Source organism: Dipodomys merriami, unplaced genomic scaffold (assembly GCF_024711535.1).
Source record: "Dipodomys merriami isolate MVZ:Mamm:240054 unplaced genomic scaffold, mDipMer1.0.p SCAF_2, whole genome shotgun sequence".
NCBI classification, from domain to species: Eukaryota; Metazoa; Chordata; class Mammalia; order Rodentia; family Heteromyidae; genus Dipodomys; species Dipodomys merriami.
In genome coordinates, this window is record NW_027203381.1 from 32,649,630 (window position 1) to 32,675,130 (window position 25,501).

Genomic DNA, 25,501 nt, shown 5'->3' on the forward strand with positions numbered 1-25,501 from the left:
CCCACTGTGTGCACAAAATATAGACATGATTACAAACATCATTTTGAACGCTTCTTCTTTTGGATTATATGTCCTTTAATCCACCATTGCGTTTAACAGCAAATTTGATGTTTACTCACCAGAACTTTCTATAAAATCTGCTCCATTGGTTGTGATAGGTGGCACGCAGATATTTGTCATTTCCTGTAAATTGTGTTTAAAAAAAAGAAGTAAATTTTAAGGAGAGTTGCGTTTTAGTGCACTACAGGTGACACAGTCCTTTGCAAATCACGCCATTAAAAGAAGGCCAGATTCTTACAGAAACAACAGTTTTTAGGATTTTTTTTTTACAGCTAAGAGGACTCATAATTTATAGCATTGAATGTCCACTGAAGATCGTGGAGTATATTCTTTTTGCACTCCATAACTCCTTTTCCTATCTCAGTACAAATCTTGTTTCTCTACATAATTGCGCTAAATAGTTTAAAAACTAGATCCTCACCTTGTCTTCAGGTTGGGCTCCTTCAATTCCCCACTGATGAATTGTGCCTTCAGAACCATCAGGAACTGGTACAAAACCACCTGTCGCACCCCCAATGGGACCTGTCCCACAATCACAGGTCAGCAGCAGAAGAGGGGCCACTAGAGAAAAGCAAGGCAGAATATCAGAACGTTTGAGTCAGTTAGAAATCGCTTAGCCTAACAATCAGCAGCAGCATTACAAAGACACAATATTTTAAATCCTTAAGGATGTTTCCTCATGAAAAACATAACTAATCGCTACAAAATTTAGTAGAAAAAAACAAAATTTAGGAAATGAAGTACACTAAATTTTCATAGGATTGTGAAATGGAAGGATACAGGTGAGATGGTTCTGATGTAGGTGTGTTGTAACTTAGGCACCACTTGGTGAGTGATAACAGAGATTACTAAGTTCCTCACTTCTTTGTCTTAATATTGTATTTATTTATACATCTGGGAGGCTTTATATATGTGTCAGGAAGAAGAACAGATGACAAAAATTTTATGTGGATAATATTTCACTGACCTGGTCTTTAATCATTCTTAGTTCTGTAAATAGAATTAGACAGCAAACTAGGGAGATGACCTAATCAGTGTCTATCAATACATTTCTTAAAAAAAATTCTGTAAATAGAATTAGACAGCAAACTAGGGAGATGACCTAATCAGTGTCTATCAATACATTTCTTAAAAAAAATTCTAAGATTTTCTATGTTAGCTTCTCTAAGTCCTTTACTGAAATACTTTGGCAACTCATTGCTTAATTACAAAGAGCCTACCAAATTAGTCCCCACAATGTCTTTACTTTCAACCTCTTTAGCTTCTGAAGGCCATGCGATTTGTAACATGTGGTAAGAGTTATCTGGTGTTGGTTAATGCTGTTACATTTTAGAAACAACTCTCCTGGTTTTTGAAAAATACTACATTCTCTTTTTAAATACTACATTCTACTCAACCATGGTTCAGACAGATGGTACCCCTTTTCCCTGAGCCTTCTATAATACTCCTTTCACTATAGTTTTATTATGACATCTTTTTTCCCATGTTGAGCATTTAAATCTGTAAACTGGATGAAAACCAGAATCAACTTCCCCTTTCAGGTAGAAATTAACATAGGGACTTACTTATAAGAACTGGAACTATTTTTTTAAAAATGAGATCAGAAGCTGAAGCTTGGTCGTCAACTTCAAAACCATCATTTTGACTATGAACATGATGGACAATAGGTAGAGTCTTCTTAATCTCGTTCTCTACCTCTAGCTTCTCCTGTGGTGCTAATTTGAAATGTCTACCCATTTGCTTTACTTTGATCTTATTGTTGAGATGCCATTTCTCCCTAGCTTTGCCTGAAGGATGATTGTGGATCACGGGCAGATTTTCCACTTCCATTGTCATGGAGTGTCACACTGGTATACTCACACAGCAACAGCAAGAGCCCCAGAAGGATCAAGCCAATAGCAGCAGGCCCCAGTCTCCAGGTTGATGGGTTCCTAACTTCTCTGCTTGGGTCTGCTCTTCCACAGGCACCTCTTTCATCACACTGACATACTGTCAGAGTCAAGTTTTCTGGCATCTCACACTGCCTGTTCTGATTGTCGGTAATCACAAGAGGAATTGTGTACACTCCAGGGGAGATCTGTTGCTGGGCTCTGAGCAGTGCTGAAGTGTCTGTAAGAAACAGGCATACAAATCATCAATAGGATATGATAGTTTTTGTTTTGGTGGTTTGTGTGTATATGTGGAGTATGCATGAAATTGTGATCCTACAGGATCAAACTCAGCACTCATCCATGTTAGACAAGCACTCAAACCACTGAGCTACATCTATAGTCATAGTTTGCTTTTAGAAATCACTGTCACAAATAGCAGAGGTGATGTGGTCTGAGTAGTACTTTGGGCCACAAGTGGTTTGGTTGGGTCTTACCTGTGTATGTTCTGCTTTTCCTTCTCTCTAACCCATTCATACTTACTAGTCTTCTCCAGGAAGATTAGTCCTGCACTACTTTTCTCACAAAAGAGAGCAGGATGTGGACATTATATAAACACCTGCTTCCCTGTCCTGTCTCTCTGGCCTTTCCAGTCTCCTGGAAGTCTGTACCAGTTCTCAGTCCCCTGTGACCCTCTGGTGCATGCCTTCCTTGAGTTCCATGTTATTGCATCCGAGTGATCAACATTGAGTTTCAGCTTTGGCTGCTTTTACCTTACCTGCTCCCTCAGTTCTCTCCTAGAACCTGTGGGTCTGTTCAGTGGGTTTACTGTGGTGAGGTCTGTTGTGTATCTAAAGTCTGAGCATCAATTATTCTCTACTCACCATTGCTACATGGTTTCTTTCCACGTGAGATTTCTACAGCAGGGCGGGGTCATTTAAATCATTCATGACCTCAGCATTCAACATTCAACATTTAACATTGTGCCTTGCCCACCCAGGCCTATCTTGGTTCGTGTAAGTTAGATCCATACCCTGGCCTGATCCTCTGATCTTCAGCAGCCTCCTCCTTGACAGCCTAGCTGGTGAATTCATTTGGAGCCTAATGTTACACGTATGACTTGTAGTCAGACCCTTAACTGGGGTTAAAAAGGCCCAAGTGCAGAAAGCTACTGAGAACACATTTTCTTTGATGACTCTGGCAGTGGCTGACACCTACAATTGCAGGATACCAAGGGATACAAGGGATAGGAAGTAAAAATTGATAGGAAGTAAAATTGATGATAGGAAGTAAAATTGATGGAGAAAAGATTTGAAAGTGAGTACATTTAAAGGGAGATCTTTTTATTGAGTCTGTAAGACTTCTGAGAAAGCATTGAAAATGGAACATGAGCATGGTAACAGGAGAAAAGGATTAGCTCTTCACCTTTGACAGACTAGTTGGCACTTCCTAGGATCCTCTGCAGTCCTACATCTCTAGGGATTCAAGTTCACCTTGTTAAGAAAAGATCATGTAGCTGGGTGATAGTGCTCATGCATTTAAAGCCAACCTCGGTAGGAAAGTCTGTGAGACTCTTCTCTCCAATGAACTGCTAAAACAAGCCAGAAGTACAGCTATGGTTCAAGTGAGAGCTGACTAAGTTCAAGCTCCAGGACCTCATAGAAAGAAGAAAAAGGAAAAGGAGGAAAAGGAAGAAGAGGAATAGGAAAGAAAGAAAGAAGCATGTATATGTATATATAGACAACTTTGATTAAATAGATCCCTGACTCTCTTCTTTTCCTACCACAGATGAAAAAATAAACCTATTCAAAACATAAAACTCATTAAATGAATCAGATAAAAACATTACATGCTGTGACATTATATACCATAACTTTCCTTTTCTCTCTCTTTTGAATGAAAAGGAATTCCTATAGCCTGGATCGCATCTTTATTACAAAGATTTTTTTCCCCCAATTATTCTTAGGGAGGACCTGTTCTCAAATGAGTTCTCTCATGCTTCTAGAGATAGGAAGAAGAGGCACATTTCATTTATGGAAGCCAATTGACCCTTGCTCACCACTGAGTGTTGTGATACTCCACACAGCTGGCAACTTTACAGGCTGTTCCTCCAGGGAGAATGTGTAGGGGCCGCTGTATTTACCCCTGTCAAGGGTTCTAGCTGAGACAGTCACAGAAGGTAATGAACTGCAGATTTCTTGCTTTTCCAGGACTACTGATGGGCAGTTTTCATTATAACTGGGTACTTCCACATACACTGTGCCTGTAGAAGTTTTACCTGTATTTTCTGTAAGAAAACAAAGTAATAAGCTCACTTCTCACTAAAAGTAAGGCTTGAAAAGTAAGGCTTAAAAATAAAAACACAGTTTTTCTTTTCTTTTTTTTTTTTTTAAAGACAGGGTCTATGTAGCTCCAGCTGGTGTCAAATTCCTGGACTCAATGATTCTCCTGCCTTAGAATTTCCAGTAGCTAATACTGTAAGTGTGCTACTGTGCTTTCTGAGTTTTATTTTCTAATTGACAAGTAAGTGCATCTTCTCATAAGAAACAGGAGCTCTTCTTAGAAGTAAAGGATGTCACACTATTTCTGTAATTTGTAAAAAACCAAATTAAAATGACCAGATGGTTGGTTGCCTTTAATGAGTAGCATTACCTATTAACTTAATATCCTTCAGATCATGACCTATAAGGGTGGCTTGATTCAATGATTATAAAGGAAACTAATACAAAAATAATAGTTTTTAAAGCTATGTTCATCTCATCTGTAATCATTGTGTGATTTTTTTTATTCCTAAACCTTAAAAGCCATAGTACATGGAATAAACAGTTATTTATATTTATTACCCAAGACATAAATATTTATTGGAGGAAAAAATTTAATGTTAGAAGACAATAAAATAACAGTAATTTCTCAGAACTGGAGTGGTTTTTTGTTTTGTTTTGTTTTGTTTTGTTTTTGTCGGTCTTGGGGCCTGAACTCTGGGCCTGGGCACTGTTCCTCAGCTCTTCAGCTCAAGGCTAGCACTCTACCACTTGATCCACAGCACCACTTCTGGCTTTTTCTGCTTATGTGATGCTGAGGAATAGAACCCAGGGCCTCATGCATGCAAGGCAAGTGCTCTACCACTGAGCCACCTTCCCAGCCCAGAACTGGAGTTTTGACTCATTTTTACTGTTTATGCTTTAGAGGGCTAAACATTTTTTTCCCAAATGGTAATGGTTCCTGTTCTTTTTGTGTTTTGTTTCTTTTTTGGTGTTTAGGATGGAGCACAAATTAATCTTAAATTGGGGAAAGTACAGGCACTCAATGAATATTATTTTAAAACATTCTAGAAGAGGAAATTGTATTCTTCAATAATATGTATACAAGATGTCTATTAGCAGCTCATAAAGAGACCTTACATTTAATATTACTTTTCCTGATTGGCGCTTTGTAGGAATTTTTACTGATACCACAGAATTCAAATAGGAATTCTTTTGGATTAAAATATCCCACTGCCACAAAACTACAGTAATCTGTAGGGATTATGAAGAGTCCTCTGCTGCTTAAACTCTAATGAAAAGTTGGAATTCCAAGTCTTGTACTAGGTTAACTTACCTCAAACTTGAGGCCCCCAAGCCCATGAGATAATGATCTTCATTGAGGAATATTATGAAATATTGTCTAGTCATAAATAAATACTAACTGGAGTAACATTTCTCAAAAAGTCATTGAAAAGTTTCTTACCATCTATGGCTAGAACCTCAGCGGTGATAGTCCTGTTAACTATGAAAGTAGAATCTCGATCAATGTTTTTGACAAATTTGATTTCAGCAGTTTTTGGATCAATAATTAGTAAACCACCATCGTTTCGACCCATGACATATCTGTTATGTAATAGAAAAGAAGTTTTCTTTCAAATATAGCATAACATATATTTGATGAAAATGACTTCTTTTATATTTAACATAATTATACTCAGTATTAGACCTTGAAATATGTGCTTACCAAAACACCAGAAAACTGATATGACATGGTCAGAACATATTTCATAATACGCATGTAAAATTGGTTACCCAATTTTCTGCTTTGTGCAATAAAATAGAACACCTTGGGTCTCCATGAAATAGCCATTACCTTGAACGATGCTCTTATATTTAATATATTTTAATTTTACGTATTTCACATATCTATGTTTTTATTTTTGTATATATGTATATTCCTTGGGCTTGTTTGTTTTATCTGATTAAATATAGCCTTTTGTTGAACTTCTAACCCTTTGTAAGACTCAGCTGGAAGATTGTGTAAAAGCTCTTTCTTAGCTGGCTAAAGTACCTTAAATTTTGCATGTTATTTTGCTCATAACACAGTTTATTCTAAAGCTTACCCACATGTGTCTTCTTATGCTATTTACTTCTTTGTCTTCATTACCTTTGCATGTCTATTACTAGCACTTAACTGTCTATCTTGTAATAACTTATAGATCAAAATTACCCCACAGAATAATTAGTTGCCATCAAAATAGTCTTACCTGACAGATGTGGCAGCTTTACCAGTTTCCTCATCTATGGCTTGATATGCTCCCAGGGTATAACCAATCAATTTTTTACCACTTATGCCTTTTTGCACAGTGAATTTCTTAGAAGTAGGACGGAATGAGATTCCTTCTTTTACATTTATGACTTGAATTGTGACTGGAGTGGACTGTACTTGATACTTGGAGATGATTGACTGGTGAAATTCAGCTTTGTTTCGGACCGCAATACTAAATTGCATGCGTTGGGCTTGTTCATAATCGAGAGCCTAGAATAAAATTAAAGTAGCAAGAAGAAACTGTCACAAATAGGCAATCTGGCAAAAGAAGTATAGGACAGGGAAGATATAATGAATGTATCTCTTTATTCCTACAGAGCAAAATGACAGTCTCAGTATTACTATGACTTGAAAGTATTGTAAGGTTGAGACAGAGAAAACTTAAATTCTTAACCCATGAGATGTCACTTGGGTAACTGATGTCTACAAAGTGAGAACCTCCTTTTTAGACTAACAAAACACCATCATAACATCTTTAGTCTGTGAGGTACAGTGGAAAAAATCCAAATTTGCTTTGATAACACGATTTAAATTTTGGTTCTGATATTCAAAATGTATGTGACTCAGGGTACAATTTCTCTTAGTTTAATTTCTCTTAGCCTCAACTTTCCACTTTTAAAACCAAATTTTACATCAATGACTTCTTGTAAGGACAGAATAAATTAAGTCCCATGATGAATTGTTCTAAGTAGCAGCCATGGTTATTCACAAAGTACCCATTGGCTTCATGTATAATAATGCCATTTGTGACATAAATAAAATTTCTAGGTGTAGAGGCAAACTGTCTTAACATTGCTTTGAAAAAATATCTCTATATAGCAATGAGTGGGTGTCCCAACTCTTCCTAGACCACATTTAAGTAGTTTTGTATGATAATGTTTGATTGTCTCATTACAGTGGCCCAAATGGAGAAGGCTGAGGAATCTCAGATTAACTTGTTTGCAGGATGATATAACAAAGAAATGTTACTTTTGTTATGTATACTCATCACTAAAAATAAAACTGAAGTAAGAGATCTAGATTTGAGTTTGAACTTGTCAGTTACTGGCTTCAAGTGCTCTGCATTTTCCAGTAGAAGAGAATGATGTGTGAACAGGTAACTAGAAGATGAAAGGTTAAGGGACAAAGAGATTATATTCTATTTGTGAAAGTGAGAGATTACTTCTACTTGGGGAATTAGGGAAGAGTTCTGAGAGGTTCAGAACTGAGTATTGAAGGAGGCTGCGGAAAAATTATCCGAGAAGAAATAAAAGCAGTCGATAGGGAATGGAGTGGGTGTACTATTATGCGGGGGGGGGGGGGGAGGTGAGGAGGGAGGTTCATCATGGTGGGCAGCAGGGGGTAGCCACCCTGACTGCATATTAGAGTCATCTAGGAGAATTATAGAGCTACTGCTGTCAAGGGCCTTTCTACACGCCAGTGTAGGAAAAGTGAATTTGATTAAGCCAAGTAATGTGTTGGTTTGTTTTCTTGTTTTGAAATATCATGTATGTTGGTGTGTGTGTGTGTGTGTGTGTGTGTGTGTGTGTGTGTGTGTGTGTGTGTGTGATTGTGTATGTATGTGTTGACTATGGAAAGTGTGATAGTTTGAAAGAAAATAATAGGTTAAGGTAAGTTGTTGTTTAGCTAATGAATGATTTTAATTAGAAATTCTTTCTACTTTGATGTGTTTTATTTAATGCAGCATTATTATTATTAACAACATCTCTCTGTAGCAATGATTGTTTGAGTTAACATAGACTATATATTATTAATATAAATATGATATAATATAAACACAAATATATAAATACATATGTTTATATATTAGCAGTGAAGGAAACTCACTTACCTTCACTACTTTCAAGATGCCTTCATTAGTTCTGGGATCAGTTTCTATTTCAAACCAGTTTCCTTCATTTCCAGAGGTAAAGAAATATACAGCCAGCCAATTGTCTGTGTATTCTTCATCCCAGTCTGTTACTTTAAATCGAAGTAACTCAGCATTTAAAGTATTTTCCTGGATATTTGCTGAATACTGAAAAAGACATAGACAGAACTTAAGACTCAATGCTAGGTTTTTATCCTAAAGGTATTGGGCTGATTTTCACTGGTATCAGCTATTACTTTCAAGTCATGTATTGACTTCCTGCTGGCTTCTGTTTACAAAAAGCTAATTATTTTTGTTAAAAGCAAATCTCTGAAAATATCTTCGAAGCCAACAAGTAGGCAAATACCAAACGAGGAGGGACAACGGATATACCTGAGAGTCTGTAAGCATGGGAAAGTTATCGTTGACATCTTTCACTTTAATACTGCATTCACATTGGGTTGATAGTCCTTCTCCATCTTTATCTGCACCACTCACAACCAGATGGTAGCTGCTAACTTGCTAAATTTGGAGAGAAAAAAAGGGAAAATTACTATTTTCCCTAGCATATCCACTACTGTTTCTATGAATAAGGTAACATGTGATGTTAGTTGTTCATGACAAAGGGGAAGTATGGGGTTCTGGATGATGGGGTGGGAGTCTTCAAAGGCTAGAACAAGCTTTCTCTTTTGTAAACTTTAGAAGGCAAGGATGCATTGTTAGATAACAAAAAAATGAGCAATGAGCCAAGCATTGGTGGCCCATGTCTGTAATCCTACCTGTAATCCTAGGAGTTGGATATCTGAGTGTGAAGGTTGGAAGCCAGATGTGGCCCAAGTGCTAGAATGTCAGGCTTGAGAAAAAAATAAAAGTTCAAGGACAGCAGCCAGGGTCTTTGAATTCAAGCCCAAGGACTGGTGCATGCAAGTGTGCACACAGACACACACACACACAGACACACACACAGACACACACACACAAAGCAATGATTATCAGGAAATAATTGAAGACTGATGTAAAGAGCTTTCCTGCTAGTCTATTGGGAAAAAATAATGTGGCATGTGATGTGGCTGCTTGTGCTGGTGGAGACTGATGGCAGTAATGGAAAGTGGTAGGGAGAAGAGAAAGGGGATTGATTGGTGGTTTGGAAACGAGGTAAAATTAAAGTAGGAATCTAGAAAAAAGATATGACATTAAAAAAAGCTACATATTAGAGAGAAATTTCTTCTGTGGCACTGATCAAGATGCATTGTATTCATAAACTGACATGTTGAATTGCAGCCTTTTTGAATACTTCTTAAAGATAATTAAAAAAATAAAAAAACCCTTAGAACAAAGGAGTTTAAAGATACCAAAAATATAAATGATAATAAAAACAAAAAATGAAAAGACATTTCTAGAGGCAGGTGTTGGTGGTTCACACCTGTAATCCTAATTACTCAAGAGACTGAGATCTGAAGATCATGATTCAGAGCCAGCCTGGATAAGAAGAAGACTCTTGTCTCCAATTAATCAGCAAAAACCTGGAAGTGGAGCTGTGTCTCAAGGAGTGGAATGCTAGCCTTGTGCAAAAATAGCTCAAGGACAGTGCTCAGGCCCTGAGTTCAAGTCCCATGACCACCACCACCAATAACAACAACTAAAAGAAATTTCTCCTTCCTTGTAAGAAACATCCTTTCCTCTGTGGCCTGAGGAAATCATCACAGCACAGTTTATCAATGTCTTTGACTCTGCCACTTTACCTTCCACTAGTATGTGCAGGGTACAGTGATTGTGCAGCATGCAAACACAAAGGCTCACCCACCACCATCACATACAGAAAGGCAGAATCTCCCTAGAGGGGTCCAGGTGAGACCTGGCAGCCTCTGTTCCTTTCTGATTTTGTTCTCAGGTAAAATGGAGATTCCTCTTTGCAGTTTCTTACAATAAAACCCTTCAGTTTCAAATGTTTCCACATGATTTGCTTTACCTCTCGATCAAGCGAGCTGGTGAGGGTGCGGACTTCTCCAGTGTTTCTGCTTATGAGGAACATGGGCATGCCTCCAGGCTCCTGGGAGACGATTTTGAAGGCAATTTTAGAGTTCAAATGGTTTGGTTCATCTGCATCGGTGGCATTTAGTATCATCACCAGTGAGTCTAGGAGTACAGGAAAATGTTTGTTAAAGAATGGGTGAAGATTGATGTGGTGTTTACATTAAACATTCCACAAAGTTTCAGGTTGAATCTTTTTTTAAAATGTCTTCCAGCTAGCTACGTATATTTTCGAATACAATAGATATCACTGTGTTCTCTTCCGGTCTCTCTCAACCAGATAGAATTTGAAGACTTCCATATCAAAATCCTCCAGCTCTCCTTAAGCCTTGGTGTAATCCTTGGTATACCTTTCTTTAATATTCTTCTAATGATCATTTTTATAAGGGTATGAGTATGTGTGTGTGTGTGTGTGTGTGTGTACATATATATATATATATATATATATATATATATATATATATATGTCCTTTTTACTCTTAAAAATACCTCAGTCACTCATCTAGGCTATTTAAGGGCATGTCTTCAAGAGCTTTGCAATGACTTTATGTAGCTTGCATATAGACAGAACAAGGTACTATCAATTTAGCAATAAAACTATAATTTAGACATACCATGTGGACATTTCACAAATTTTAGAAAGGGAAATAAGTTACATTATCTTCATAGCTTTTTTTTAAAAAAAGAAACCAATGGAATATGCTTATAAAAATGATAGGCTCTGCCGGGCGCTGGTGGCTCACGCCTGTAATCCTAGCTACTCAGGAGGCTGAGATCTGAGGATCGCGGTTCAAAGCCAGCCCGGGCAGGAGAGACCGTGAGACTCCTATCTCCAATAAACCACCAGAAAACTGGAAGTGGCGCTGTAGCTCAAGTGGTAGAGCGCTCGCCTTGAGCTGAAGAGCTGAGGGACAGCGCCCAGACCCAGAGTTCAAGCCCCACGGCCGACAAAAAAAAAAAAAAAAAATGATAGGCTCTGATGAATATATGTAATTAAAAAACAAATGAGTCAGAAGTAGTAGGTACCTAAAAATACTTACTTGAAGCACTGTTTTCTTCTATTTCCCCCATGAATATGGTTTGGGAAAACACTGGAGGATTATCATTGACATCTAAAATTCTGACTGTTAGTATAAGTGGTTTCTCTACATCTTGTCCCAAGGCATTCAGTGCACGACATGTGATCTAGAATCAGAGGTAAAAAGTTAATTATTACTGCATAAACTAAGTTTGCATAATATTAAAATTCATGGAATTAAGACCTCTGCTGACATCTACAGCATAGAGCTTCCGTGCAAAGGAGAAAACTACTCCTTACAAAGGCCAGGTAAAGTGGAAAGTGGCTCTCATTCTTGTCACTTTGGAAGTTGCCCCTTCTTCCAGGCTGGTTTATCTCATGCCAGATGAAGCTCTTGGTAAGTTGTATGCTAGTTCTAGGCCCTCTTTTGTATACCTTCCTGATATATTACTTCAGAAGTACTGAGCATCATTGAAAGCTCTTCGTAGAAGAATTACTATTGATGGATTGACTTGTGTACCCTTTTCTTTTTGAATTCACCAGTGGTGCAGGCCACTCCCTCATCATGGAGTCCAAAGAAGAAAGGATATTGAAGACATAGACTTACCAGGAAGCTTGGGGTTACTTCTCGATCAACTATGGCTGTGATGTTAATGTCACCAGTGTTTGGATCGACAACAAAGATTCCAAAAGGGGGCTGATCAATTCCTACTCCAGAAATGCGGTAGGTGATTCTCTGGGTTGCTTGGAAATCTGAAGTGATCTGCAACCAAAAATATCCAATGTGATCCTCACCCAGGTGCCTCTGCCTGGAGTCTAAAGTTACCTTTTCACTTGATCGAGTTTTTCTATCATTGTGTCATTGCTTTTCCTTGCTGTTCTCAGTATCCCAAGTTGCTAGGATTATAGCTTTGAGGTACATAGCAAAATTGACTAATATGCTTCTTCCATTTCACAACTCTAGAGGTTATTATTCCTCTGTCTTTTTGATTTCTCACTTTTATAGTGCGATTATGGTATTTCTTGTTGGAGCTGTTTTGTTTATTTGTTGTATGGACTTCACTGTACACATTTCGCTAATTAGAATCCCTTCCCTTCCCTTCCCTTCCCTTCCCTTCCCTTCCCTTCCTTTCCTTTCCTTTCCTTTCCTTCCTTCCTTCCTTCCTTCTTCCCCCCCCCTCCCTCCCTCCCTCCCTCCCTCCCTCCCTCCCTCCCTCCCTCCTTTCTTTCTTTCTTTCTTTCTTTCTTTCTTTCTTTCTTTCTTTCTTTCTTTCTTTCTTTCTTTCTTTCTTTCTTTCTTTCTTTCTTTCTTTCTTTCTTTCTTTCTTTCTTTCTTTTTTGGTTGGTTGTGGGGCTTGAACTCTGGGCCTGGGTGCTGTCCCTCAGTTCTTCAGCTGTGTTCAACCACTTGAGCCACAGCACCACTTCCAGTTTTCTGCTGGTTTATTGGAGATAAGAGTCTCACAGACTTTCCTTCCTGGGCTAGCTTTGAACCGCGATCCTCAGATCTCAGCCTCCTGAGTAGCTAAGATTACAGGCATGAGCCACTGGTGCCTGGTGCTTTCTTATTTTTCAACTGACACGCAATCCATTTATTCTAAAAACCCACCATTAACTACCAATAGATAGGATTTACCTTGGCAATTGGGTTTCTTTTGGAGTTGTCTTCTCTTTCTCTGCAGGGTTTTGCAAATTTCACCCATTCACGTTTGTATCTTCTTTTGGCTTGCTGCACTGCTGTCTCATCTCTTCCATGTTGTCCTTTTGTCTTATGTGAAAAGAGATTTCATCTTATTAGGCACATGAATGACAACTTTAGCATAGAATATTCATGGTAGACACTTGTGTTGAAAACTCTTTATGACTTAAGATATGCAAGACTGTTGATGATGAGGGTGCTCAGACTTTGTCAAGAAAGAAATATTAACATCTAAACTTATTACAAAGCTGTATGATTTTTTTATTTTGCCAGTACTGGGATTTGAACTCAGGGTCTTGTACTTGTTCAGTTTGCTTGCTCAGCTGGCATTTTTCCATGTGATCCAGGCTGGAGGCCAGATTTTTGCTGGTTGTTTTGGGGATGTAGTATTTTCGAACTTTTCTTCTTGTGCTGTTTTAGTATCTCAGCCTCTCTAGTAGCTAGGATTAAAAGAGTAAGCCACTGGCATCCAGCTAAAGCTGTATGATTTATAATATTAGAATTTAATTATTAATTTGTTTCTTTTATTATATACTCTACAATATCTAACTATTCTGGGCATGTAGTATTTGATCTGTTGATTTATTTAAAGTAGAAAGAATATATGAAATAAATTATAATACATTTCTAATGATAATTTTTTCTAAATATTATTGGATTGAATTTCAATTTTATATTTTACATTTAAATCATTAAATACTTTTGGACATGAAATACTTATTTTCCCTAAATATAATTTTAATATTGAAAATTAAGATTCTTTAATTACAAAATATATTTCATACTTCACCTGTACTTGAAATTCTCCATGAACCAACACGAATACCTGTGGATATTTAAATAGAGTCAAATTAGAAGTGAGTTTTTCAAGGAAGTAGTAATGTACATTTCATTAAATGAAACCAAGTGAAATAAAAAAGGCTAAGACTTTCATTTTTCCAAGATCATCCAGACCTATCTATCATCTTTTCCATCTTGTTCCTAACTAAATATATTCCTCTTTCCTCTTAAACCTGACTCCTCCTGTAAGACCCATTTACATTCCAGCAAACCCCATAAAACTGTCTTGGCTGAAGCTCCTTTTCTGAGCTTGTACGGTTCATCTTTTATAAATTGCAGATTCTATGCAATTTAAAAGGCACCATTTATGTTAGTTTTTTTTTAAAAAGATGTAGCCGAGTAAGAACAGCACCACGCACGTGGTATTCAGGTAAGGAGTAGGTTTATTCATCATTCCTGCTGGCACTAGACCATCTTGGTCCTCCAAGCGGTGGGGAAAGGCCTGGGAAAGAGAGCTGGGAGATCTGGGAAAGAGAGAGACCTTGGAAAGAGAGAGCTGGGAAAGAGAGAAAAGAGCTAGAAAAAAAGAGAAAAGAGCTGGAAAAGAGCTAGAAAAGAGAGCATCTGGGAAAGAGGTGGGAAAGAGAGAGCTAGGAAAGAGAAGAGAGCTGGGAAAGAGAAGAGAATGAAAGAGCTGGGAAAGAGCTAGAAAAGAGCAGAGAGAGTTCTATGCAATTGAACCTGTGATAGTTTTCCATGATTATTTTTCCTTAGCATGTTATATGCATAAAAGTGTTTCTCTACCCTGCCCAGAAAATTGTAAACTCTCGAAGTCAGTGTTTTTATATTTTTTGTTATTCTTTCCCTCAGGAGGGAACAATCATGTTCTGATCTGTCAATCATGTGATCTGGAGAGAATTTGGCAGGAAAATGATTGTGAACAATAAAAAAATAATAATAGCAGCTGATTATGTGTTATATGATTTCTATTCGTTTTCATTTGTATTTATCTTGTTTCATATCTCTGAAGGAAATTCTATTGTTAGAACCCCTGTTTTATGGCTGGTTGAGAGAATGGATACACAGGAGAACAAATATGTTGCCAAGCTAGGAGCCCTGGGAGAGCCAGGATTTCAACCTCAGCAGCCTGACTCAGGGGCACACACTTTACTTCTCCACTGGATTCTCATCAGGCTCGCAAAAAATAATTAGGGAAAAGAAAACCCAACAACCCTGGTAGTGGGAAGTTATAGGACCGTCATTTTAGCTTTGTATCTGTCTATAGGCTAGGGTTGCTCTGGAAACAATGTAGGCTTATTACATTGTTTATTTTCAAAGGGCATAATGAATAGGTGAATACAAGTCTGTACCAAAGGAGTAATTATGTTGGACATAGGGGGTCAGGGCCCTTGTGTTCAAAACATTTCAGCTGCTGAAGTTCTGATTTCCAAGTGTGTGTTCAAATTGCCATCATTCTAACATGTTTCAAAATGACTTTATAACATCACTACTTTTTATTAGGCAATCCCATGAGTTACTTATGGGAGAAAAGACTAGAGCAAGGCACTAATTGAACAATTCCTTTCTCAGATCACAGGACCAACTTAGCCACACCTGAGGGGAGGGATGGGCTAGGTATGCTTCACTTTACGGGAAAACTGGAGTCATCCAGAAAATATGAATCATGTTTGTACTAGCTTTCCGGAATATGAGTTTTCCAATAGACATTGAAACACCATTTCTATTTTCCTGGATGCAAATAGAAATGAGGGAATTAATATAGACAACTGCTTCTGTTTTTTCTTCCAGCCATTTTATAGAATCAAAGCCCTTGAGAAGTTATTCATTCTATATATGTCCTCTTTCCTGTCTTAAAAAAATCAGGCCACCAAGAATGCCTTTTAATTTTAGGAAATTGTGAAAATGTATGTATCCGTATTATTGCATTTGTGGCATTTGACAAAAAACATTTCTGCATATCAGAATGCTCTTTAGGTATTGAAATATGATATGATCTTATATCAATTAAAATAGCACTTGCCAAAACACTTGTTATTTTAGTTAATAAGTACTCATGTAATATTTATGTTGGTCAATTTGCTAATATAATTATTTTGATCATGTCAAGCAAGTTTAAATTTTTACAGTATTTTTTATGGTAAAGATACTGTGCAGAGGGGTTACAGTTACATGAGTAAGGTAATGAGTTCATTTCCTATGGAGCATTGTTGTCCCCTCCTTTGTTTTCCCTGTACTGTCCCTTTCCTCCTCACCCCTCCAACTCCCCCGACCCAAGTTGTAAAGTTTGTTTTCAACATAGTGTCTTGTATGTCTCATTGTTACAATGGGTCAACCTGAATCCTTGTTTCAGCATTTTGTTATTTACCTACCCCTCCCCAAATTAGAAAATTGTATATACAAGGTGCAGGGCACCCGCATCAAATACAGTGACAACAGGGTTTATAGCATAGGGGGGAAATTTAAAATTTTAACTGTTGAAATTATGTCTGTTTGTCATACATTATTTTGAAATATGGAATCTAGTCAATAGATATTTACATAATTTCCTGACAATTTAAATAACTATGTTATCTGTTTTGTTAGTCTGAATTAGAAATGCCATTGTGGAAAAAAATATAAAAATCCCAAACCCATATCTTGAGAATCTCTGCTTTTATTTCTTCTTCCTCTTGTTTCCTCGTTATTGGTACTTTTTGTTTATTTGAAGGGGAGCAGGACAAGGTCCTGTTAAATTCTAGGCTGGCCTCAAACTCAATCTTCCTGTCTCAGTCTCCCCAGTGTGGAAATTAAGGTGTATACCATGCCTAATGTAGCTTATACATTTTGAGTGTCCATTTTGAAAACATTGACAGGATCAAACTACATTGGAATACGTAGGAATGAGAAATATTAGATTGAAAGTAAATCTGACTTTAATTATAAGGAAGCACATGAAATAAAGCAATTTGACAGTCATATGTCCTATTTGCGAATCAAAGTTAAATTGTTTGTCCCATTAATTTTCCTACTGAGTATATTAGATATTCAACAAACATCATTTAAAGATATAGGTAGCTAAACTTAAAAAATCCTAATAATATGTGCAATTTTATTTGGTTCAGCTGGGATTTTGATCAGTGTTTCCCTAAACTTTAAGGTGGAAAGAAAAGTAGTAGACTTATCCAGGGATTAGTTAGTGCAGCTGCCCACCCCAGGACCACTCTTGTGTAGAATGGATACAGGGTAGATTGCATTGGCTCTCCTCCAGAAAATTCATAGGCTGGATCAGGAGATTAAAAAAATCATGTCATGAAAATATGTATTGATAGTTTTGCTCCTATAGTTAATGATCCAATAGGTGAGAACACAGAGGTCCTTCAACATATATTGGATGAATAAATTTTATAATGCACACTTCTGGAAAGAAGTGTGATTTCTGATTTCTCTCTATAGAGCTGATCTTTTGCTTACAATGGAATCATGTCTTGATAATCCCATTAAAAACTGAAACTATCAAAGACCTTGGAGTCCAAGCAGACACTCTGAAAACATTACAGGATGGAATGGGAGAAACCCTAGGTCTCCTTGGCACAGGCCAAAATTTTCTTAATAGAGACCCAGAAACACAACAAATCAAATAAAGGTTGGATAAATGGGATTGCATGAAATTGCAGAGCTTCTGCATGGCAAACGACATAGCTAGCAAGATCAATAGAAAGCCCACAGACTGGGAGAAGATTTTCACTAGCCATACAAGGGTCTCATATCTAAAATATACTTGGAACTCAAAAAATTAAATACCCCAACAACAAATCCTCAAAGAAACAATTGCCCAGTAATTAAGTGGGCTAAAGACTTAAAGAGAAACTTCTCTGAAGAGGAAAGAAGGATGGCCAATAGACACATGAAGAAATGCTCAACCTTTCTAGCCATAAAAGAAATGCAAATCAAGACAACATTGAGATACCACCTCACCTCAGTTAGAATGGCTATAACCAAGAACTCTGATAACAACAGAGGCTGGAGGGGATGTGGTAAGAAGGGAACCTTACTGCATTGTTGGTGGGAGTGTAAACTTGTTCAACCTCTTTGGAAAGTTGTATGCAGGTTTCTCAAAAGACTCCACATAGAGCTCGCTTATGACCCAGCAATCCCACTTTTGGGCATTTACCCAAATGGTCACAAGACCATACTAAAGCTACCAGCGCAACTATGTTTATTGCAGCATTATTTACCATAGCTAAGATATAGAACCAACCCAGATGCCCCTCAGTAGATGAATGGATCAAGAAAATGTGGTATATATACACAATGAAAGAATGACATTGCCCCATTTTTTAGAAAATGGAAAGACTTGGAAAAAAATTATATTAAGTGAAGTAAGCCAGGCCCAAAGAAACATAGGTCCCATGGTTTCCCTTATTTTCAATAACAAATATATGTCTGAGACAAGCAGAAAAGGTCAGATAAGTTGATATTAGGTAAAATGAACCCCACGATAAGTATTCAAATGTTTTTTCTTTCATGCGATTGTTTCTAATACATTTATAAGATGATTTCTTTGTTGCTTTGTATGTCCCTCCCCCACAGTGTAACCCCTGCTTTCACTGTACTTGATGTTGGTATAATTTGTGGAGGGGAAGGGAAAAAACAAATCGTTTAAATAGGGATATACATGGACCCATTGCAACAATGAGATGTACAAGTCGTTATGTAGAAAAATGAACTTTACAACTTTGGCGAGGGGATGGGAAGGGATGGGAAGGGGAAACAAAGGAGGAGGCAACAATGCTTGTTAAGAAATGTACTCATTATCTTGCCCATGTAATTATAACCCCTCTGTACAATATTTTCACAATTAAAAATAAAAGAATGAACAGAAGGGCTGGAAAGGTGGCTCAGTGCTAGAGTGCTTGCCTTGCATGCAAAAAAACAAAACTGAAACTACTGTTAAGTAGATATCATAGCTTTGCTTACAGAATTTAGAGTATTTACATCAGCCTACAGTTGGGGAACTAATTTAACACAAATCTGTTTCATAATAAAGAATGGCAACCTCATGTAATTTTCTGAGCTCTTCACTGGAAGTGAAAAACAGAATGGTAGTGTGGATATGCTTTTTCACCAGTGTAAGGTAAGGAAAATGCATAAGTCAAAACATCATAAATCAGGACAAATCTGTACTGAATTCTTAAGAGCCATCAAACATTAGGGTAAATTTTGAATTCATCAAGGCAAAGTCTTTAAATGACCAAAATTTTTATTTATTTGATTACTTAGAAATTATTATTTAATTTGAGGAAATACAATTTTTCATAACTAATTTGTAGCATATACTCTATTAATATGGTGCTTAGTTAGAGATGCTAAGAATATGCCCTTGTTTATCCACAAGAGTTTTCTTTAAATGATGTGTGGGATTTAGTCAAACCTGGAAGTACCACACTGGACAGTCCATCACACATGACTGGAGAACAAATACTAAATTATTCTGCTCAATATATTCCCTACTAAGAGTTTTGGCTAAACAAATGAACAGGTTTAAAACATAGATGAGCCCTGGCCTTAGTAACTGCTTAATACATATAATTAATTATTTTAGAGTCCTGCAGATATAAAATCATGTCATCTGCAAGCAGTAATAATTTGACTTCTCAATTTGGGTCCATTTTATAACTTTATCTACTTTCTTTTGTTTTATTGTTCTGTCTAGGCTTTCTGGTACTATATTGAATAGGAGTAGGGGACATGGACATCCTCAGCTTATTCCTGGTTTTAGAGGAAATGGCTTCTGTTTTTTATTTTGTTTTTTGTTTTTTACCATTTAGTATGATATTGGCGGTAGGTTTCTCTTTTTTTTTTTTTTTTTGTTGGTCGTGGGGCTTGAACTCTGGGCCTGGGCGCTGCTGTCCCTCAGCTCTTCATCTCAAAGCAAGCGCTCTACCACTTGAGTTACAGCGCCACTTTCGGCTGTAGGTTTCTCATATATAGCCTTTATTATGTTGAGATATCACCTTTGTGTTCCTAGTTTCTCAAGAGCTTTTAACATAAAAGAATGTTAGATTTAAAAAAAAAGAATGTTAGATTTCATTAAGGGATTTTGTTGTATCTTTTGAGATGATTGGGATGATCATGGGATTCATGTCCTTGATTCCATCAATGTGCTGTAGCACATATTTTGATTTATGTTTATTAAGCCAGCTTTGCATTTTTGGCAGGAAACCACTTCAGAGACAGACAGTTTAATTCACAGACAATTTAACAAAATGAGTATCAGGAAGCTGAAACAATATTGTTTGTTGGATAATGGAAGGGGATAGATGAACAAAATGGGAACAAAGGCAAACACAGCAGGAATATGGAATGTATATATGTGATCAAGGACGTGGAAAATTGAAATGAGTCTGGGGAAGGACCAGATAGGAAGAAATGATGGAAGAGGTGACTGAACAGGAAGCCCTGGATACTTATATGGACACCTTAAACAACGGTTTTATGTTCCGAAAAGATAAAATGACATTTAAAAAGTCATTTCTATCATCAAGCAAAAAATGACAGAAGAATGCGGCATAAAAGAGCCACTGATAAATATGAAATGGCTTCTTATTGCTCATCACTGTCAAATCAGAGCACTTTCTGTCTTGAGGAAAGAAACTGTGCTTCCTCCCTTCACTGTGCAAACGCATAGGCAGTTCCTTGCACAACTGCAGGGGGCACTGCTCACTTGCATTTTGTGTGAATATACCTATTAGAATTGTGCAATGCACAGCCTGACCAGCTGCACAGTAGTCCTGTAAGGACAAAATGAGTCTACTAGATTCAATTCTTTGTCATAGAGCAAGTAATTGGCTATGTAATTGCTGTGTGATAAACTTCTCAAAGGCTAGCCCTCACCTCAAGCTATCCAATTGATTCTTTACTGGAAAAGAAGGACCAGAGACTAAGAGGTTTATGAGAAAACTCAAGAACACTGACGGAGTGTTCTAGCTACAGATGAGAACTGGTTTCAGATATAAAGCAAGTAGGAGTACTAATTGGTAGAAGTAATTACATCTTCCCTCTCTGCTGCCCAAGTCAGGCAAGGCTGGGCAGGGCCCCCTTGGCAGGTTATCCTGACTTTAGTATCTCAGTTTTTACAGATGTTCTGTAGCATATTTATCTTTGTGCATTTATTAGCACTGGAAATAATTGTCTCATTGGTAAGAGAAGATACCTCAGAGATGTTCCTTTTCTTAAAATGGACCATTTAGCTTATAACTCTTTCCTGAAAATTTTGCCTTGGGATGTTCTATAAAAAGTCAAATGAAGTATTCAAATGTTTTTTTTTCTTTCATGCAATTGTTTCTAACATATTTATATGATGATTTCTATGTTGCTTTGTATGTCCCTCCCCCACGGTATAACCCCTGCTTTCACTGTATTTGATGTTGGTATAATTTGTGGAGGGGAAGGGAAAAAACAAATTGTTTAAATAGGAATACAGGTGAACCCATTGCAACAATGAGATGTACAAGTCATTATGACAAAAAACGAACTTTACAACTTTGGTGGGGGGGAGGATCGGATGGGGGGAGATTGGGGGAGTACGGGAAGGGATGAGAAGGGGAAACAAAGAGGAGGCAACAATGCTTGATAAGAAATGAACTCGTTATCTTGCCCATGTAATTGCAACTCCTCTGTACGGTATTTTCACAATAAAAAATTTCAAAAAGATTAAAAAAAAGAAGAAAGTATTTTCTACCATCTGTAAATTACTAACCAAAAAAGAAAAGGCAAATGAAAACAGTTCTGCTATATTTAGAACATGATCTGCTCACAACTAGATATTTAAACTTCCTTTCCCCCTTCTATTGCCCCCAACTTAAAAATTATGTTAAAAATATGAGTTCTAAACATCCTTATATATTTTATAATGAGTACAGTTTTATAAAAGATAATAAGATAATAGTATGAAATTACATGGCTCACTGTTCAAAGGCTTCTAGGAGTTGTTACATGACAAGATGAGTTTTGGGTTTTGTTAACTGTAAAATATTGAAGAATTATTTTCTTTGAAGACAGATTATTTTGAAAAGGTTAAATATTTTAAGATTTTTTTAGCCATACACCTTTTCCTAAAAATACTTCTTTCATTGGTGTGAAAATGTAACTGAAAGGTGTTCCCTGTTCCCTTTTTTCAAATAACTAGAAACTTCAACTGCTGAAATTTTGAGAAAAGCTCCCAGTCTGCAAACCTATTATTTTCCTACATTCACCATTACATTCATTTAAAAGTAGTTCATTATTATGTTTTGACATACTCTGCCTCAAGAAAAGCATAGCTCATTTCTTGATTTATTAAAATCTGATGTTGGTGGTTGTAAAAGAGCAAGACATGATATTGAGAAGTAACCAAGAATCAAGCCATACACCAGTCACTTATGCTTGTAATCCAAGCTATCCAGGAGGCTGAGATCCCATGGTTCAAAAACAGACTGGGAAGGAGAGATTCCAATTGATCACCAAAAAAAGCCAAGGAATAGAGCAATGATTCAAGGACAATGCCCAACCTTGAGTTTAATCCCTAGGATGGACATAAAACATCATCACATCATTGACATATTATATATGATAAGTATCAGGGTGTTACAAAGTACTTTATATTTCTAAAAAAAAGTTTTTTGCATGTATTGATGCTTCATTCTCACAATGGACAATTTAAGGAAGTAAAGGCTGGAGTACAATTATTCTTTCTTGAGAGCTGTGGCCACTAGGCCTTGAGTGAGTCAATGCTGCAGTTATAGATTTAAATCTATGACTTTTCTATGACATCTTATTTTACTGAGCAACCCTTGTATGGGTCATTGGATGATGGAATTATTTCAAAACCTTCAGACACATCGTGTGGTTTTCAATACCTTTCCTTTAAGAAAAGATGTGCATTCTCATTAATGCTCCTGAGAACATTGATTCCTCCCCCCCCCCCCCCCAACCATGTCATTTCAAAATGACTCCGGTCTGGGAGGCTCTCCATTTCTGAAAGGATTTCATTGGTTTTCACAGAACACAGAACCGACTTTTAGGTTTCACCTCCTCATCACCTTTCCTTTTCATGTTTGAATTCTCCAATGCAAACCTTCATTCCAGTTTGACCAGTGGGTTCATTGTCCCTAAGCAAACACCATAATTATATCTGTCTTTGCTTGTGTTGATCTGACAACCAAAGACCTCTTCTTCTGCCCATCTCTACTTATCAGATCTCTAATCTCACTAAATCCACAGAGCCTTATTTACCTACCTCACTCCTGACTAATACAGGCTTCAATTCATTAACATTAATTGCTGTGACCAGCATTGTCTAGCAGAAATATAATAAGAAGTAAAAAGTGACAACTGCAAATGGTCTCAAAGTCAAAGTCCCCTTCAGTCATGATGGCCAAATTCTAAGTCTGTATAACAAATGATTCTTAAACTCTTGGCTGCATGACCCCCAACTTCCTGAGCTTGGTCACTGGCATACGTGTGGGTTAGCTACCTGTAGTTCAGTTCAGAACTTCCTCTTCTGGAAAGTTACGAACCGCAATGCGGCTGTCACATTTCTCTTTATAATATCCTTGGGTCAAGTAAGTCCACTTGATAAGCAAAACAGTTACACCGCCCTGATAGACACAAGTCTCAGAAAGAGAGAGTCACATCATATTTAAGCACTGACTGTTGAAGCAAGGTTGGGAAATTCTAAAGAAGCCTATCATTACCTTTGTGTTCAGAAACTGCAGTTATGTCGTTTGATAGGCTGATTATCTTCATATAAAATAGATAACATTGTGACATATATTTCCTTAATAATGTGTTTAAGTTAAGGTAGTTTGTGACATCCAGGATCACGCTTTGCTCTTCAGATTCTACTTTTAGGTCTATTTCTGTAAAACTATCCTAATTGACAGAAGAATTAATTCTTTTAAGACATGGCTTATAAGGTTTTGTGCTTTCTTCTTCTCTACACTTTCACCTCAAAGCTTGGCTATAATATGCACATGATACACATAAAAGTATTTTCTTAATGCACCTCTTGGACTTTTCTAGAGTCACAATTGCTTTGATCTTACTTCAGCGGGCTGAGTGTCTTAAAACATGTCAGGTATCAAGACTAGGCATGCAGAGGTGTTAGCTATAGGCTTAACAAGAGACATGTAATCTTGGAAAACATAAGTAGCTCTTTCTTAAGTGTTTTAGCTTGTGTGTTAAAAAATGAATAACAGCATTGCTTTGAAGAAAATGAAGGGGTTGTGAGGAAGAGAATCCGAGATTAACATTACTTAATTTGTTAACTAAAGAAATATAAAATGGTTACTTTAGAATCAATTTCTTTCTGGTTTGCTTTTCTCTGAGAATTATGACATTAAGAAGGGATAGGGGAGAATTCCCGAAGGGTGACACTGATCAGGACACATTGTACTCATAAGCTGATATATTGAACTGAAACCACTTTGTACAACTACTGATATATAATAAAAAATTAAACAACAACAAGAAAAGAGAAATAATAGAAAGAGAAACCTGGAAATCTTTTCAACTTGGTTTCATATCTACTTCTGCTGTACTCCTTTTGAAATTTCTAACAGGGATCCGGCAACCAAATCCACTCTTTTCTAACAAGGAAAGAAACAGGGGAAGTTTGTGCTTATTAGAAAAAAGACAAGACTTACGATTAGGATGACCAGAGCCCCTGTGGTTCTGGGGAAGAGCCAAGTCATTTTCTTTGGTTTCCCCAGGAGAACAAATCCAGGCAACCTGAAGCTCTTCTCCTGGGCGTCTGCATGTGATGTCTAAAATGTCCTTCCTGAAGAAAGGCTGCTGCTGTGTACCAGAGGAATCTATGGGTGGCCTGTTGGGCGGTTCCTCCCCACCCTAAACCAAGGATTGGTCTTACCAGAAACACTTGCATCACTCCATCTGTCAGGTAAAAACTTAGACACACCTCAGTTCTTGCAGCAATGAAATCCTTTGTTGGAAGCTGAAAGGAAAGCTCACAGGCTAAAGACAAAGTTGAATAGCAAGGGACTAGATGAATAATAAGCTAATCATAACATGGGAGCACAAAAGCTGGCCCTGTCCATGCCAAAAAAGAATCCCGTTGACTTCTTATGGTTCTAGTTGAAGCTGAGAAGCAAAAGGAAACACCCAAAATTCCTCCACATGGACTTGGGGAAGAGCAATTCTGTTCAGCCTGAACATGTATGAGGGTAGATCTAAAGTTAATTTAAATATGTAATGTATAGTCTCACATTTCATTAAGTATTAATTCAGCTTTTCAAAAAAGCATTTAGAAATAAAAATTAAAGTGTATAACCCCTCTGTACATCAACCTTACAAGAAAAAATAAAGTTAGGGCATATTAAAAAAAAGTGTATAGTTTTGTGAGTGTCATGGGTATTTGAAGCAGATGTGTAACTTATTGAAAAATCGAATCTGTCAGTACTCAAATGATATCTTTCTCATTGTACATCTTTTTATCTATAACTAAAAAATGTATATTGACTAGTAAGATAGGTAAGTTGTTTTTGTGCTTATTTATTTACTTAAGGCATACCCTGCTTTAGACTTGCAAACTTTTAAGTCTCTGGGAGACAAGAAGAACTAGCTAC

General features: G+C 37.1%; 1 protein-coding gene across 1 annotated transcript in view; it reads right to left on the reverse strand.

Annotated features, from left to right (window-relative positions):
• The window catches only part of Dsg3 (desmoglein 3), a 28,793-nt gene extending 4,183 nt beyond the window's left edge, over positions 1-24,610 (reverse strand). The window contains exons 1-14 of the mRNA XM_070028847.1: positions 24,563-24,610; positions 13,888-13,923; positions 13,035-13,166; positions 12,006-12,161; positions 11,421-11,565; positions 10,319-10,485; positions 8,743-8,871; positions 8,332-8,517; positions 6,439-6,710; positions 5,655-5,794; positions 3,988-4,215; positions 1,921-2,169; positions 482-621; positions 120-183 (exon numbers count right to left, since the gene is read on the reverse strand). Of these exons, the coding sequence (XP_069884948.1) occupies positions 120-183; positions 482-621; positions 1,921-2,169; positions 3,988-4,215; positions 5,655-5,794; positions 6,439-6,710; positions 8,332-8,517; positions 8,743-8,871; positions 10,319-10,485; positions 11,421-11,565; positions 12,006-12,161; positions 13,035-13,166; positions 13,888-13,923; positions 24,563-24,610 (2,092 nt within the window). The remainder of the gene's footprint in view (positions 1-119; positions 184-481; positions 622-1,920; positions 2,170-3,987; positions 4,216-5,654; positions 5,795-6,438; positions 6,711-8,331; positions 8,518-8,742; positions 8,872-10,318; positions 10,486-11,420; positions 11,566-12,005; positions 12,162-13,034; positions 13,167-13,887; positions 13,924-24,562) is intronic.
• Positions 24,611-25,501: the final 891 nt, after the last annotated feature.